Source organism: Paroedura picta, chromosome 11 (assembly GCF_049243985.1).
Source record: "Paroedura picta isolate Pp20150507F chromosome 11, Ppicta_v3.0, whole genome shotgun sequence".
NCBI classification, from domain to species: domain Eukaryota; kingdom Metazoa; phylum Chordata; class Lepidosauria; order Squamata; family Gekkonidae; genus Paroedura; species Paroedura picta.
In genome coordinates, this window is record NC_135379.1 from 63,496,491 (window position 1) to 63,511,344 (window position 14,854).

General features: G+C 49.1%; 1 protein-coding gene across 1 annotated transcript in view; it reads right to left on the minus strand.

Moving 5' to 3' along the window:
* TMEM245 (transmembrane protein 245) overlaps positions 1 to 12,184 on the minus strand; it is a 38,225-nt gene extending 26,041 nt beyond the window's left edge. Inside the window, exons 1-6 of the mRNA XM_077302783.1 lie at positions 11,652 to 12,184; positions 10,111 to 10,228; positions 8,585 to 8,686; positions 6,956 to 7,066; positions 4,128 to 4,334; positions 1,496 to 1,665 (exon numbers count right to left, since the gene is read on the minus strand). Of these exons, the coding sequence (XP_077158898.1) occupies positions 1,496 to 1,665; positions 4,128 to 4,334; positions 6,956 to 7,066; positions 8,585 to 8,686; positions 10,111 to 10,228; positions 11,652 to 12,149 (1,206 nt within the window). The 5' untranslated portion in view covers positions 12,150 to 12,184. The remainder of the gene's footprint in view (positions 1 to 1,495; positions 1,666 to 4,127; positions 4,335 to 6,955; positions 7,067 to 8,584; positions 8,687 to 10,110; positions 10,229 to 11,651) is intronic.
* Positions 12,185 to 14,854: the final 2,670 nt, after the last annotated feature.

Here is a 14,854-nt window from a genome sequence, read left to right on the forward strand (position 1 = left end):
CTCTTTCTCTCTCTCCCTCTACCTCATACTGACTGTTAACTTACTAGTTCTAAGCTTAATAGAATCAGAGTCCAGTAGCACCTTTAAGACCAACAAAGATTTATTCAGGGTGAAGAGTGCTTGCACTCGAAAGCTCACGCCCTGAATAAATCTTTGTTGGTCTTAAAGGTGCTACTGGACTGATTCTATTGTGCTACTTCAGACCAACATGGCTACCCATTTGAATCTAGTTCTAAGCTTGTTACTAATATGTATGCAAAGGTGCATAATGTATATATGCATACAATTATGCCGCTAAAATACCTTCTAATAAAAGAAGTAATGTCAGCATGAGATACCATGCTAGCCTGTGTTACTGTGTGTTTTAATGTTTATAACGCTGTGCCCACTTTCCAGGGAACGAATGCAACTGTGAGAAGCCCACCAGCATCCTACGGAGCATCAACCTTCATACTCTATCAAGATTACTTGTGTGCAAATGCTACTTACCTACCACAAGGTGACTCCCCAGAAGATGTCTACTGCATTGCTCATCTTTAAGCAAAATCATCTTGTTTTTTGCCACTCAAGGATGCAAGACAAATACTAAGTTGAATCTTCCCTATTCAGACTCTCTCCTGCCCTTCTATTTTTCTGAATGCTAAGAATGCATTTCTGATTAACATCTGCAGCAGCAGGATCTTTGTTGTCAACGAGAACCTTGAACAAACACATTCCAGAATAAGTGAGCTCCTATTTATACCCCAGCATTATCTGAACAAGCAATGAAACAATTTCCATGTTATCGTGTTAAGCAACAGCGTTTTATAGGCAGGGGGTTAAACCATGCCTGGTTTTAAGGAACTGATTATAGTTCTGTCAAGGGAACCCTGTACCACAGACACAGAGAACTTGCTGTTGAACATAATGTTGGCCTTGGGGGTCAAATGCTAAAGGCAACAACAGCCTTACCTATGACCAAATTTGCCTGACTTCTACAGCAGGGGATTCTGAGCACACAGGAATGCTCACGTTCCCCCCCCCCCCCCCCCCCGGCCATTGAAAGCCTTACGTAGCTTGGAAACAGGGCCAGATTTCCCCATATGTTCCTGCTTGGGAATTCAGATCACAGGGAGAGGCCCTCCTGATTGCCCCACCAATCTGATGGGTATAGAAGAGAGGGCCTTTCTGATGGCAGCCCCACAATAATTGAGCACCACCCCTGAGGAGGTGTGCCTTTCTTTAGGAAGCAGATGGAGATGGTTTGGTTTAGGAAAGCATTTAGTTAAATTTAGTAGCAGTGATTTTAAAATGTTAGCTTTATACTATCATCTTTTATTTGATGTATTTTAGCTATGCTTGTCAGCCACCTTGAACCCTGCAAGGTTAAGAAATTTTTTTTTTAATTAATGTTATTTATTTATTTTGCCCTGCCACAAGAGCAATCGGTTGGGGCTTCACCAGTCCAGCAGGGGTGGGGCGGGCTGATTCAATAAATAGAAACCACTTCAAATACCTTGCTGTCAAGATTGAGGAGAACCCTCCCGAGTCCCTTGATGGGCCGCGGTGCAAGCGCCTCGTGGCGTTCTCTCACAAAGTCTTCAAGGATGTGCCACCAGCTGCTGCAGCGGATCACCAGGAAGTCCAGCACTCCAAAGTGGACCACAAGTTTTTTGATTATCCATACTGCCAGCAATCGAGGAGAGAAGAAGGAAGTGTAATGGGAAATGTTCTGCAAAAAATGGTGACGTTTCTCCTCCCCCTCCCTCAACCACGCTGAATCACACCATAGGTTGAAAAGAGTTTTTCTATCCTGAAACAAAAGGATTCCTTTTTTTTTTACATACGCAGCTGGGTTTTTTACAAACGCACACTTTCAGTGGAAGAGCTAACTAAACACATGCTTAAACTCTTCCCCATTGGGAATTCAAAGTATTTAATTCCTTAGGACGCAGAACCACGACAGAAGAAGAAGAGTTGGTTCTTATATGCCGCTTTTCCCTACCCGAAGGAGGCTCAAAGCGGCTTACAGTCGCCTTCCCATTCCTCTCCCCACAACAGACACCCTGTGGGGTGGGTGAGGCTGAGAGAGCCCTGATATCACTGCCCGGTCAGAACAGTTTTATCAGTGCCGTGGCGAGCCCAAGGTCACCCAGCTGGCTGCATGTGGAGGGGGAGCAGGGAATCAAACCCGCCTTGCCAGATTAGAAGTCTGCGCTCCTAACCACAACACCAAACTGGCTCCAAACGCTACACCAAACAGACAGGATATATTAGAATTCATCTACTTTGACCAAAGCCTATAATATACCATTGATAATTTAAAATTTCCAAATATTAGGCCTGGCAGAGGCTTTTAAAATAAAGGCTCTATACAAATCCCAGCAGTTGCAGTATGTGCATCACTTTCGGGACTCTGAGCCCAAAGCAGCATAAAACCCTTTGCCCGGCCTGCTCATCCCCTCCCCTCCTCGCACCCATCTCCTCCAGGAAGAACCGGGGAACTGGTCGAGGGCTGGGGCGGGTAGGTCGGGCAGTGGGCTCCTTCGCCGCCAGCCTTGCTTCTTCGCCCCAAGTCCGCGCGCAACTAACCTGCCAAAGGGCTGGCCAGGATGGCGTGCAGGAGCCCCAGGGTATGTGGGTCCACATGGGAGGGAGGAGGGGGTTCGGGCCACTTCTCCAAAGGCTGGCCGCCGCCACATGCCACCGCGGTCACCAACCTGGGGACCCTGCAGATGGGGCCAGGTGACCCCAGATTAACCCAGGCATCTTAAAAGGCCAAGGTCAGGCTTTCAAGGAGCCACTGGAAAACCCTGCTCATAGCCACCCAGCATACTCTATAGATGTCCTGAGATCTGATAACAGCCCTTTTAACTTTAAAAATGAGTTTTATGGGATAGTCCCTCTTGGTGGTTCATTAGCACAGACTGAAGTATCATGCCAAATATCCACATGTGTGCCAGACAGGCTACAACCCTAAAAATGCTTTCCTGAGAGCAGGCCCCATTGACTATATTGGGAATTACTTCTGAGTAGACCTGATCAGAACTGCTTTTATAGATACAGCTGTGGCCTCTTGAAACTGGCCTTTGATCCCTGTCTTCTAGATCTTGTGAAGACAGATGGCCAGTAACAGAACCTTCCACGTTGTTCCCCACCAAAACTCATCTGCGTCTCCTTTCCATCATCTTGATTTACTGCATGAAGCCTCATCTTGATGCACAGAATTTCCACCCTGGAATATTTTCCCTACAAGCCTAAAGAATAGACCATAATTATCGCATCATGCTGGTGACTTGCCAGTTTCAACTTCAGAGAAAGAAGATAAATTGGGAATAGTTTTGAGTGGTGGGAAGAAGAAGAATGAAAGAGCATTTATCCTGAGATAGGTCTAGGCTTAGCGGCATGACTGTTAGTGGTGTGGGTAATACCACAGGATGCTTGTTGCTGTGAGGGGCACCCCACAGAGGCAAGCAAGAGAAACCACCTCTGAATGTTTCTTACCTTGGAAGCCTGTGGGGTTGCCACAAGGCAGCTGTGACAGATGGGACTTTTCACCACCCTCAAATGCCACCCCACAGAAAAGCCACTGTAAGCCCCTCATCAAGACGACAGGCAAGACAGGCATTAGGTATATTGTCCCGCTTTGAAATGCACCTTCCTCAGAAGAACGCATAAAGGAAACCTAACAATAATCAAAATGCACTGTGGTAGGGTTGGGCAGCACGTTTTGGCCATCTCGGCAATCACCGAAGCCCAAGGTGGCCAGTTCTGCTGAGAGGAGGGGCGGCGGCAGCACACCAGCCAGCTGGCACGCCACCCCCCACTCCTCTCCATGGTGCTGGCCTCCTACTTGCCGCTTTGGGATTCACCAAGGCAGCCGAATGGCACCGAACTACACAACCCTAGTGGGAAGTTCTGGCTCTCTCCCAGATAGTCCAAGTCAAAGCTTTGAAGACTCACTTCATCCTCCTTAACCTTACTTTTAAAAAAAAGCCTTCATTATCAACTGCAACTTTGTTGTGTATTTTATTTTACTTTTATACACCTTTCCTTCCAATATGGGTCACCAAGGCAGCACACGTAACATCAAATATCTGAAACACTTCTGCTCTGCTTAAGAAAACAAGAAAGAAAAGAATTATCACCTGCGACAGGGATGGGCAGCAACTGAATTATCCAGAGATTGGACCAGAGCTGGACTATCACAATGGCCCACATCAGCAGCACAAAATAGACGTCACTGGTCTTCTTCTTGGTCAGAAGAGCTCCAATCTCTGGTCTCTGCCTGCCGCTCGCAGTGGATGGTGAAGGGGAAGAAGCTGATGAAGCAGGATCGCCATTGTCTGGGGTCCCTACAAAGAGAATGTGTCCTCTCTTACATGTTCCATGGGAAATATTTCCTGATGAACTAATAAGCATTGAGAAAATTCAGGGCTTCAAAGAACATCAGCAATCAGGACTAGGGATGTCCGAATCGCGTTCATCCGAACCAGAATCGAACCGAATCGGGACCCCCTTGCACAACCCTAATCAGGATGGCTTCCCCACTCTTCTGTCTCTTTCCCGTACTCTTCAAGCCAACCGTTACCCATTTAGCATCTCATCCACATTCTTCCTGCTAAGTGTAAAGACTGAAGCTATGGATGCTTTATTACTATGGAACACCTCAACAAACACCTGTTCAAAAGCCAGAAGAAGAAAAAAAGCTCAACAGGAGTTGAGAAGACAAAAGCCGTTTTTTGTATCCTGCTTTTGATTACTTGAAGGAGTCTCAAAGTGGCTTAAATCAGAGGTAACCAAAAGACTGCAGCACCTTGAATAAGGAACATCATCCCTTTCAACAAATCTTACCGGCACAAACTGAAGATGTACTGGTGTGTAAGCTGCCCAGTATAAAATCATCCATCTGGATGATGAACAGAAATGTACCTCAAATATTATTCTTTCGATCTGGCAGTCAGTAATTTTAAATGGGGCTGAACTTGAAACAATATTTTTCACCATGCTCCATTACTACCTGAAATAATTAGTCATTTGATATGACAGCTTAGCGTGGAGCTTACAGATAGAGTAATAAAAGGGTCCTGGGGCATCTTAAAGCCTAACACATTTATTGCAGCAGAAGCTGTTTGAGAGCACAGAGGTTTTTATCCAAGGCCATGAACCCCTAGATTAGCAATCTCCAACCTGTGGGCCGCGGACTACATGTGGTCCTTGAACTAATTGGAGGTGGGCCCCGAAGGACACCTTCTCCCCCCCCCCCGGCCCTTTACTTCATCTCCCCCCCCCCGGCCCTTTACAACACACTTCGGGTGTCATTGTCTCCCATCACTCCCAGGTGGGACTATCTTGTTGCAGAGAAACAAGCTCAGGGTTCCCATTGATTTGTCATTGTCATGAGTTAAAATTTCCATGAAAATAAAATGTTCCTTATGTTCATTGTTGTGGTGTGTCTGTATCTAATTTTGAAGGGATGTTTAAACATTACCATAGCGATCAGAGAGCGTTAGAGCAGTGGTTGAGAGTAGAGGAGTAAGCTACCCCCCCCTACCGGGCCTCAGTAAAAGGCGTTGAGTGGTCCCCGGCGATAAAAAGGTTGGGGACCACTGCCCTAGATGATGCAGGGGGGGGGGTTGCTTCACACAGGCCAGAAGGCCCAGTTCCCAAAACAAGGAGTGTCACATCACACTGCAAAGCATGGCTGAAATGGAGACCCACTCAATGCACCAAGAGTTCGGAGGAGTCCTTGCCCACTCTAAGTAATCATTTAACTCTTTTAACTGGATCTTGTTTTCCTCTATATGTTCTGCAATGTATCCTGTCCTGGAAAAGTGGGCCTTCTGACTCCTCTTTGTAGCAACTCCAGCTCACTGTGATTTTAGTTACTTTGGGTATAAACTTTCCTGCCAACTGCATTTAACATAGAATTACAGAGTTGAAAGGGGCCATTCAGGCCAAGCCTCAAGCATGTATGAGAAGTATCTGTTCAGCCACTGCTTGAAGAGTGCCAGTGAGGGGGAGCTCCCCACCTCCATAGGCAACCCATCCCTGCTGAACTACTCTATGAAAAATCTTTTTCCTGAGATCTAGCCAATAGATCTAGCCAGGTCCTATCAATGGGAACCACTCCCTGCCCTACTCTAATCGACCTTTAAGATACTTAAGGAGAGACATCATGTCTCCTATCAACCTCCTCTTCTCCTGGCTGAACACCCCCAAATCCCTCAGCCATTCCTCCTAGGGCTCAGTCCCCAAACCCCAGACTGTCCTCGTCACTCTCCTCTGCACCCCCTCATGTTCATATCTGTTTTGAAGTGAGGCCTCCAGAACTGCACCCAACTGGGAGCCTGATCTATCGATTGATCTACACACACAACGCAGTGTACAGCAGGACTTTAACTTTGTATCATTTTGATGTGATGCCTGTGTTGATACAGCCCAAGACTACATTACAGCCCGAGCTTTTTGTGAGCTTCCTTGCCACCGACAAAGGGTGCTCTGGATCACCAAAGCTGGATCACCATTAGCCCAGCCCTGTCTACTCAGATGGGCTCTCCCGCTCTCAGGCAGAGGTCTTTCTGTTTTTTTTAATTGGCAATGTTGGGAATTGAACCTGGGACCTTCTGCAGGCAAAGCAGATTGGCTACCATTGCCCTTCTGTCACTTCAACTGCAGCACAGTAGCATGGGATTATTAGCCGATACCATTTATTACATTCTATCTTTACCCGTTCCTGAATCTCTCGTCTTTGCTAGGCCTTCAACAGAAAGTAAAACTGCTTAAATGAGTCAGAAGAAGGGGGAAAATTCTACGCACAGCCAGAACATAGATTGTAAAACTGTTTTCAAGTAGTTCAGGAACTAAGAAGAACCCTGAACCCTCCTCAATTCCACAACAGTAAATCCCCAGAGCAAACAAAAGCATGCAAACAGGACTGGAAAATGCCTCGCCTTCTTACAGAGTGTTCAGTCACCTGGGGGCTGCGGCGGCTGCTCTTCCTTACTGGAGTCATAGCCTGTAATCGATATCGCCATGGCGATCGTGGACACGGCAATGGAAAGCATCTGACCAGGAAATTCTGCCCCTTAAAAAAAAAGTGTAAGGCTATGGTAAATAAAAAGCCAGGGAGGCAGTCAGTGGTAGTTTAATAGTTGGTTCGTGTTGCTTGTTTTCCTGGAGAAATCATACTCCAGCTCCACTGTTACACGGAAAGACTGTACAGTCAGATACGAAACACGAGCAGTTCGTTGACTGTGGTTTATGACTGTTCTGACACTATTTCATCTGAGAACACCACTGGATCGTAAGAGTGACTGGATCCTTTCCACTAACAGCAGCCTTCTCCTGTGGTACAAGAAACCTCCACTAATCTGAGCTCTCCATGCCCCAGGAGAAAGCTGCAGCACTAAGAGAACAGCAGCTCCGCAGGATGCGTTCCAGCTAGGGCTGGCCCTTCTGGGGTTGGCATTCCTTGGGTGGGGAGGGGTGGACCTGGGGAGGGGTCTCGGCAGGAGATGATGCCATTTTCTCCAGAGGAACTGATTCCTGTAGCCTGGAGATCAGCTGCAACTCCAGGAGATCTCCAGACCCCACCTGGAAGTTGGGAGCCTGTTATTTTTACTTTTAAAATAGTGGGGCCAACTTCTGAACTTAGTCAAAACTGACTTCTGCGTTCCAGTGCCACAGCCAGGGATGCCATTCTCCTCTGGCTGCTGCAGGTTCAGAAGCAAACCCAACTCCTTGGAGCCAGGCACCAAGAGGGAGGGTGTCTGGGCACTACTGGTCCTCCCATCGCCTGCGGTACTGACATAGCCAAGCCCACAGGAAGGAAGGAGGCCTCGGTGCACAGCGGGGGAGACAAGGAGAACGCAGCTCTGCTCTGCCTTGCCTTTCTTCTCCAGCCTAGAGCCTCTTTTATGCCAATAAAGGTATCCTGATTCAGATTCTAGAGCCTCCCTGCTGGTGAGTCTGCAGCAGGCAGTTCACCTGCCTCTTTACGTATCACGACACTCCTTTACCTGAAACCATTTCTAGCAAATTCTGATTCAAACAAGAGGAGGGTTTCAAGAGGCCAACGGGCAAGGCTGCTCCCCTTAAGATACAGAGAACAACAAAGTCCTGAGCTCCACTGCCATCTCCTCCAAGCCAGCCTTTCCCAGGTTAACCATTTTCAGGGATTGAGCAGGAGTTGTGGTGCCACTTGCCTCACTGGAACCACCCCAGAGTCTCCAACCTCAGCACCTCCAGCCAGGAGGCCCTCAGGCGGCAGGGCTTGGAAGGGCTACAGAACCACTGTTGACCCTAATGGGTTGCACACACCAGGGGTCTCCGTCAGTGCAAGGCTACACTTTCAAAAGTGCAGAGCGAAGCTCTGGTTAGGACTGATGGACTCAGAGCACTTGGAGCTACCCCAGGATCCCAGAACGGCTGCTCCTCACAAATGATTCAATCTACTGATCCCCAGAGCACCTCAGGACTCTGCAGCGACTTCAGGTGGAAGCCAAGGGTGCCTGCACACCTGAACAGGCCACACCAAAGCATACTGCGCATGACGCTCAACAAACCACCTTAAACGGAAGTATGAGAGAAGCCTATCTCTTACCTGAAGGGCCTTTCCCATTTGGTTCTTCATGAAGCATGCCCACAATCATCAAGACAACTATCACCAGAAACACCGGAATCCTCCAGGAGCCTGCTGCAGAAGCTGGGGGAATGGAGGGGTGGGAGAAATCAGTGTCTTTCCATTAATATGCTCCGTTAAAATGAAACATATAGGAAGTACTGGGAAGAATCATCATATTTACAGAGCTTACTGCAGATGGAGTAGTCACAGTATCCTGCTGAAGGGTCACAAACTTAATACCAAACATTCAAATAAAACATGCTTACTTCCTCGATTTCTAAAGCATTCTCAGTTACTGCTTGCAGAACTCCTAAATTGCCTCTTGTCCTGAAAAAAACTCTCTATACAGAGCTGACCCAGTCCAAACATGGCATCATCTGTCTGTTTTCACTGATGGCTATTTTCACTTTGAATGCACATTTAAATGAATTTTAGCTTTTCAGGAAATCTGAATTCTCATTTTCCTGGGATGTAAATTCCTGTTTCTTGGGTATGTGGGTAGGAGTATCTGTGGTACACATGTTTTGGTCTTTCTAACAGTCGATTCAATATTACACTGGTTTATGTCCAGCAGAGCTCTCTGCAAATTTAAAATGCAGGTTTTTATGCGGGATTTTAAAATGTTCCGATATCAAATTAACCACCAGAGGAAGCAAAACAAATGAGGATTTACAAGAAGAAGGGGGAAGGGATGGGAACAAGCTTCTAATCCTGTCGAGATTCAATTTATGGTTTTTTACAGCATGATGTGGTCCCAACTGGGCTTGGGTGGGGTGGGGAGCCATTCTCTAACTTCTTAGCCAAGTCCAATGTCTCCCCATTGTTACTTTCAGGCAATGTGCTGTATTCTAAGAACTTCTTAATGATTTAAGAATTATTTCCAGGAATAAAATCCATGTTCAGCCAAACAACTCTAAGCAGCTCTTTTCAGTGGGACTTACTGGAAAGCATTCTCAGGGTAGCACCGCCAAATCACTGCTACTTCCAAATTACCACATATCCTTACAAAAAAAACCCCTTCCCATTAACTCAATGTAAGAAGTTTGTCCTCATCTACCGAACAGAAGAGCAAAAAATGCACACGAGGCTTAATTGCATAGTTCCAATGTGCTAATTTTCAGTTACAGCCAATAACATAATTACTACCCCACCCCTAAAGAAGCATAATACAATCAATCAATGGCCGCCGGAAAAGAGGAAGACCCACCATGAGATGGACATCAAGGCCCTCAATTTGTAGGCCACTGACAGGACGTTTCAGAAGACATTGATTCAGAGGGTCACTGTAAATCGGAAGTGACCTGATGGCATGTAACACACACGCGCACACAGCACAAAGACATATTTTCTGAGAGACTCTTAACCAATCTGGTATTTCTTTCGATGGTCCACAGAAATATCCGATGCATCAGCTTTGGGCTGATCCTGCGTTGAGCAGGGGGTTGGACTAGATGGCCTGTATGGACTCTATGATTCTATGCAGATACTGCTATGCAGTGACTCACCCAAATGGAGGAGCAATATAATCCAGACAGGAATGGAGATCGCTCTCAAATAGCGTTCAGTGCTTGAATTCCACTTGAATACTACAATCAACAGGTAGCCCACAATCAGGGTCCATATCTGGGGTGGAGAGAGAAAAAAAATACCAATCAACACGCATTCCAGGTCAAAAGAGGCCAATCTGACCAACTAGCAATCAGCCTGCCGTACTTTGTTGCTGATCAAAAGCATGGCAAAAATTGGGCTGAATCTCATTCAAAAGAAAAAATAAACGGAAAAAATGTCTTTCAATTTAAGGTAATACGTAACACTTAAAAAAAAAAATCGGCATGTGATGCCATGGCAGAGTTCAAAACCTTGTACTCAAAATGATGTCGTTAATGCTAAACGCATCATCTTCCTGCTTGTATCCTTCACTGAGTGTCACAGTATAGGGGGAGTTGATAATAATATATGTGCAGTTCCTAACCAAAGAAGGTTCTATTCCTAATTTCTTCCCCTCTTTCTTTTAAGGGCTTAGCAACCTCTACATGGCAATTTTCTGAAGGTACCACTGGCGTGTGGCAAAAATGCTGTCAGAATGCAGCCGTCTTATGGTGACCTCCCTTGGGGGTTTTAAGGCAAAAGATGCTCAGAGGTGGTTTCTTTGCCTGCCACTGTGTAGGAGCCTTGCTCTCCCGCCCAGGGCCAACCCTGCTTAGCTTCTAAAATCTGACACAGTCAGGTCAGCCTGGGCCCTCCAGGTCAGGGGGGAGATATCAGTGGATCAACCACCACCTCACGGAGTGATCTGCAGAAAGTGCGGCTTGCAAGAACTCCTAAGAAAGTGCAGTAAATACAGTAGAGCAGGGGTAGTCAAACTGCGGCCCTCCAGATGTCCATGGACCACAATTCCCAGAAGCCCCTGCCAGCATTCGCTGGCAGGGGCTTCTGGGAATTGTGGTCCATGGACATCTGGAGGGCCGCCGTTTGATTACCCCTGCAGTAGAGCCTCCAGAAAACCTCACAATGGTGCACGATACAATGTTGAGGAGTGTGTTTTGAGGCCAAAGGAAAAGAGTGTGACAACTGTGCTGGAAGCAGCAACACCGAAGGCTTGCTAGAGGCTATCGGGGCAGGAGGGCCAGTCCTTGGGTGCAGTCACACCCATCCTCAGAGCCCCTAGCAGCAGGAAGGCCAGCGGGGTCCCTCTAAACGTCCCTAGCGGCAAGATGAGGGCCAGCCTTAAATGTCCGAAAGTGATTTCTCTCTTGGAGCGCACGCCTGCACCACACGCCTTTGCACGAGCATCTTCAGTCCCAAGAGGCAGGCGTTTTGGGACCACAGTAAGCAAACGGGTTGCTTCTGGCGTTGATGGCCCAAAGGCGTCCAAAAAAAGAGGCCTGTGTGCATCAGACACGCAATCCGGAGTTCACACCACTGGTGTGGGTCCCCTGAACCTGGGTCCCCTGAAGCAGGCGGCGTCCTCTGGGCCTCGGGGGGCCTTGCCTGGTTCTCCAGGCCGGACCCCGAGAGGGCTGCGTCCCCCCTGCCCGTGGCTCACCCAGGGCCCGGCGAAGCAGTCGAGGGCGGCGCGGAGGGCGGCGGCGGCGGCGCGCAGGGGGGCGCGGCGGGCGTCGAGGGCGCGGGCGGCGGCGGGCGCGGCGAGCAGGAGGGCGAGCGGGAGGAGGGCGCGGGCGCGGCGGGCGTGGCCGGGCGCGGGCGGGAGGCGGCGGGCGAGGGCGGCGGCGGCGCGCAGGGGCAGGAGGGCGGCGGCGGGCAGGAGGGGCGCGCGCGCGCGGCGGAGGCGCCTCAGCCAGGCGCGGGCGGCGGCCGTGAGCGCGCTCTTGACGGGGTGCAGGACGGTGCCGCACAGCGCGGCCCACAGCAGCGGCCGCACGAAGGCCTCCAGCATCAGGCACACCAGCGCGCCCGCGCCCGCGCACAGCCCCGCCGCCGCCAGCACCGCCCCGCCCGGACGACGCAGCGCCGCACGCTCCGGACCCGGCCCCGCACGCGCCCCCCCGCACCCGGCCCCGCTCTCGGCCCCGCTCTCCGCCATCCCCGCGGCCCAGCAGCAGCAGCTGGAGGAGGAGGAGGAGGAGGAGGAGGCCGCGCGCGGGAGCTGCCGGGAAGTGTAGTCCGCGCCAAGCCCGGCCCTCCTTCCGGCCGCCCTCACGGCAGCGGCAGGGAAGCCCAAGCGCCATATAAGGAGCGGCCGGCCGCGCGGGAGGGGAGAAGAGGGGCTCCTTCGTCTCCCAAGGCCGAAGTGGGGCTGCCCGGACGGCACTTGTGAGGAGGCCTGGAGAGCCAGTTGTTTGGCGCCTGCCTCTTGCGCGTTCATTACCCCCCCCTTTAAGGGCTTTCCCTGATTGGTCGAAAGCCGCCTGCCTAAGAGCGGTGCGCCGCCTCACGTTCAAGGTTCAAACTCTAGGGCGCATTTTAACGGCCAGGGGTAGTCTAACTGCGGTCCTCCAGATGTCCACGGACTACAATTCCCAGGAGCCCCCTGCCAGCATTCGCTGGCAGGGGGCTCCTGGGAATTGTAGTCCGTGGACATCTGGAGGACCGCAGTTGGACTACCCCTGGGCCACTTCACACCCTTATTTCGCTTCGCTCAATGTCCCCTCAGCCTCGCGAGGCGTTCAAGAAAGCCAAGTCCACCTAAGTACTAAAAACTGCTAAGGATAACTGGAGTTGCCCTGGAGCAGCAGCGAGATATAAATAAGTGCGGAAGTCATTTAGCAGCAGCGAAGCTGTTGAGAAATGCAGCCCTGTGCGCCTACAATTAATCCCCGAAAGTCCAGAATAGAACTGTATTTCTCATCCCAAAGAAAGCACAGCGGACACAGTACCTCGAATTCATCCGTGGTAGTTTGATCAGAGCTTCTCCCTCTTATCCTGACACACACCCAGTGCCTGTAAGCTTCCCGAGTGGGTGGGAATCCCAACCTGAATCCCTCCAGTTCTGGCCCCATGGGTTTCCTCTCCCCCTTTTGGAATGGGAATGGCATTCCCCATGCAAAATGCCACGATCCTCCCAGCTGCCAAGCCTCCCTTCAAAACCCGCGGCAAACTCAACAGGGCCTCAAGACAACCATTTTTCCATTTGAACGGGAGGGGGTGCAGACCATTTAAAGCAGTGGCATTCAGTGGGTCTGGGAGTCACCCATGGCTCTTCTGAACACCATTCCCCAATGTGGCACCTGCCCCCAGGTTTCATGCAGGTGGGCAAGGCTCATTCTCACTGGGTCTTGTAGTGGGGAGCTGGTTTCCACTGAAGCCTCTGCTTCGCTTGAGTGTGAGTGAGGGGAACTGGTATCCGTGGAATTCTCCAGATGTTTCCAGATGCCATTTTTAACAAATGGGTTGTGTTTGTGTTTGATTTATTTCCTTTCCAGTTTACATGCTGCCCTTCCCTGAGGGCTCAGGGCAACTCACAACAAATCAATAAAACCATAAATTTAGCATTTAAAACAGTCTGATTAACACATTAAAACCAGTCAAAAGTCACCACCTTCTCTCGGGTGGGTGGGGGTACAATGCATTGTTAATAATTTCTGGATAGTGTACAGATATTTGTTGACAGGAAGAGAGGTCAGTTATTGATGTTGTCTTTATAGGCCTTAACCATCGGCCTGCTGGACTAGCTAAGTCTTACTGATTTTGCTCAGCAGTGTTCCACTGGGCCCTGGCTAAAGCCAATTTGACTTCTCTGGGACCTTGAGCAGATTTTGTGTGCTCGACTGTTCGTTTCTTTGGGGGCTATTGGCCTCACCACAAAAGAGGAATAATGTATAGGGTGTCTGTTAACAGTGACTGATGGGATACAGCAAAGAAATGGAAATGGAAAAAGCCATCCCCAAGTATGTACAACACATGGAAAGATGGTGGTGGATGAATGATTCAAAACATGTCAAAACCATGTATCCCAGCTTTTGTCATTTGCTGTTTCTGTCTGCTTTTCATCCCGTATAAATGATTGCTTTAGGTGTGCCTTGGTGTAGCTTGTACTGGGAAATCCGGCTGTAATGCTGCCTGATGTATGGTAACATGTTATCTCTCCTGGACCTTGCAGCCAGGGACGTTGGTTGTGTCTTCCCAGCCTGGCTGTGGGGGATGGCATCTGGAGAGTTTTGCACCCAAATGGGTAGGTGGGGGAAGCTGAGGGCTGGAGGTTAAGTAAAAGTAACGGTTCCTAGGTGTTAGTCTTAGCAAAGGTTTAGAGATGTTAGCATTGATGTTTCCTCAATAAAGAGATTTTCTTCAACAAGTTCTGCTTATTGGGAGCAATTGGTCACAAATAGAACATTTATGTTTGTAGCTGGCACAAAAGCTGAATAGCAATGGCAGGTTCTGCAGAACAGCAGATTATCAGTCAATATGAGAAAACTAATACAAACAAACATAACACTGGTCTTTCACACATGTCAAAAATGAGAGGCCCCAGAGCACTTCTGGTGGGGCAAATGGAACACAATCTGCATAACGGCCCTTCTGAAATCAGGATGCTTTCTACCCAAAAGTTGGCTGTCTAGACCTTGTTCTCTCCACCGAGTGACAGCTGTGGGGCTGATTGCCACTGTTCCATATGTGTGTGGATGTGAAGCAGACACCTTAGTCACCAGAATATGTACATGGCAGTTTTAGAAAACAAAATCTTCTAAAACAAGTATTTTGATAGCAGTGACCTTCAAAGCAAGTCAAGGATTAGAAATGTGAAAAACTTGCAGAATGTATTTGATGAAGTTCTCACAGACGCAGCCA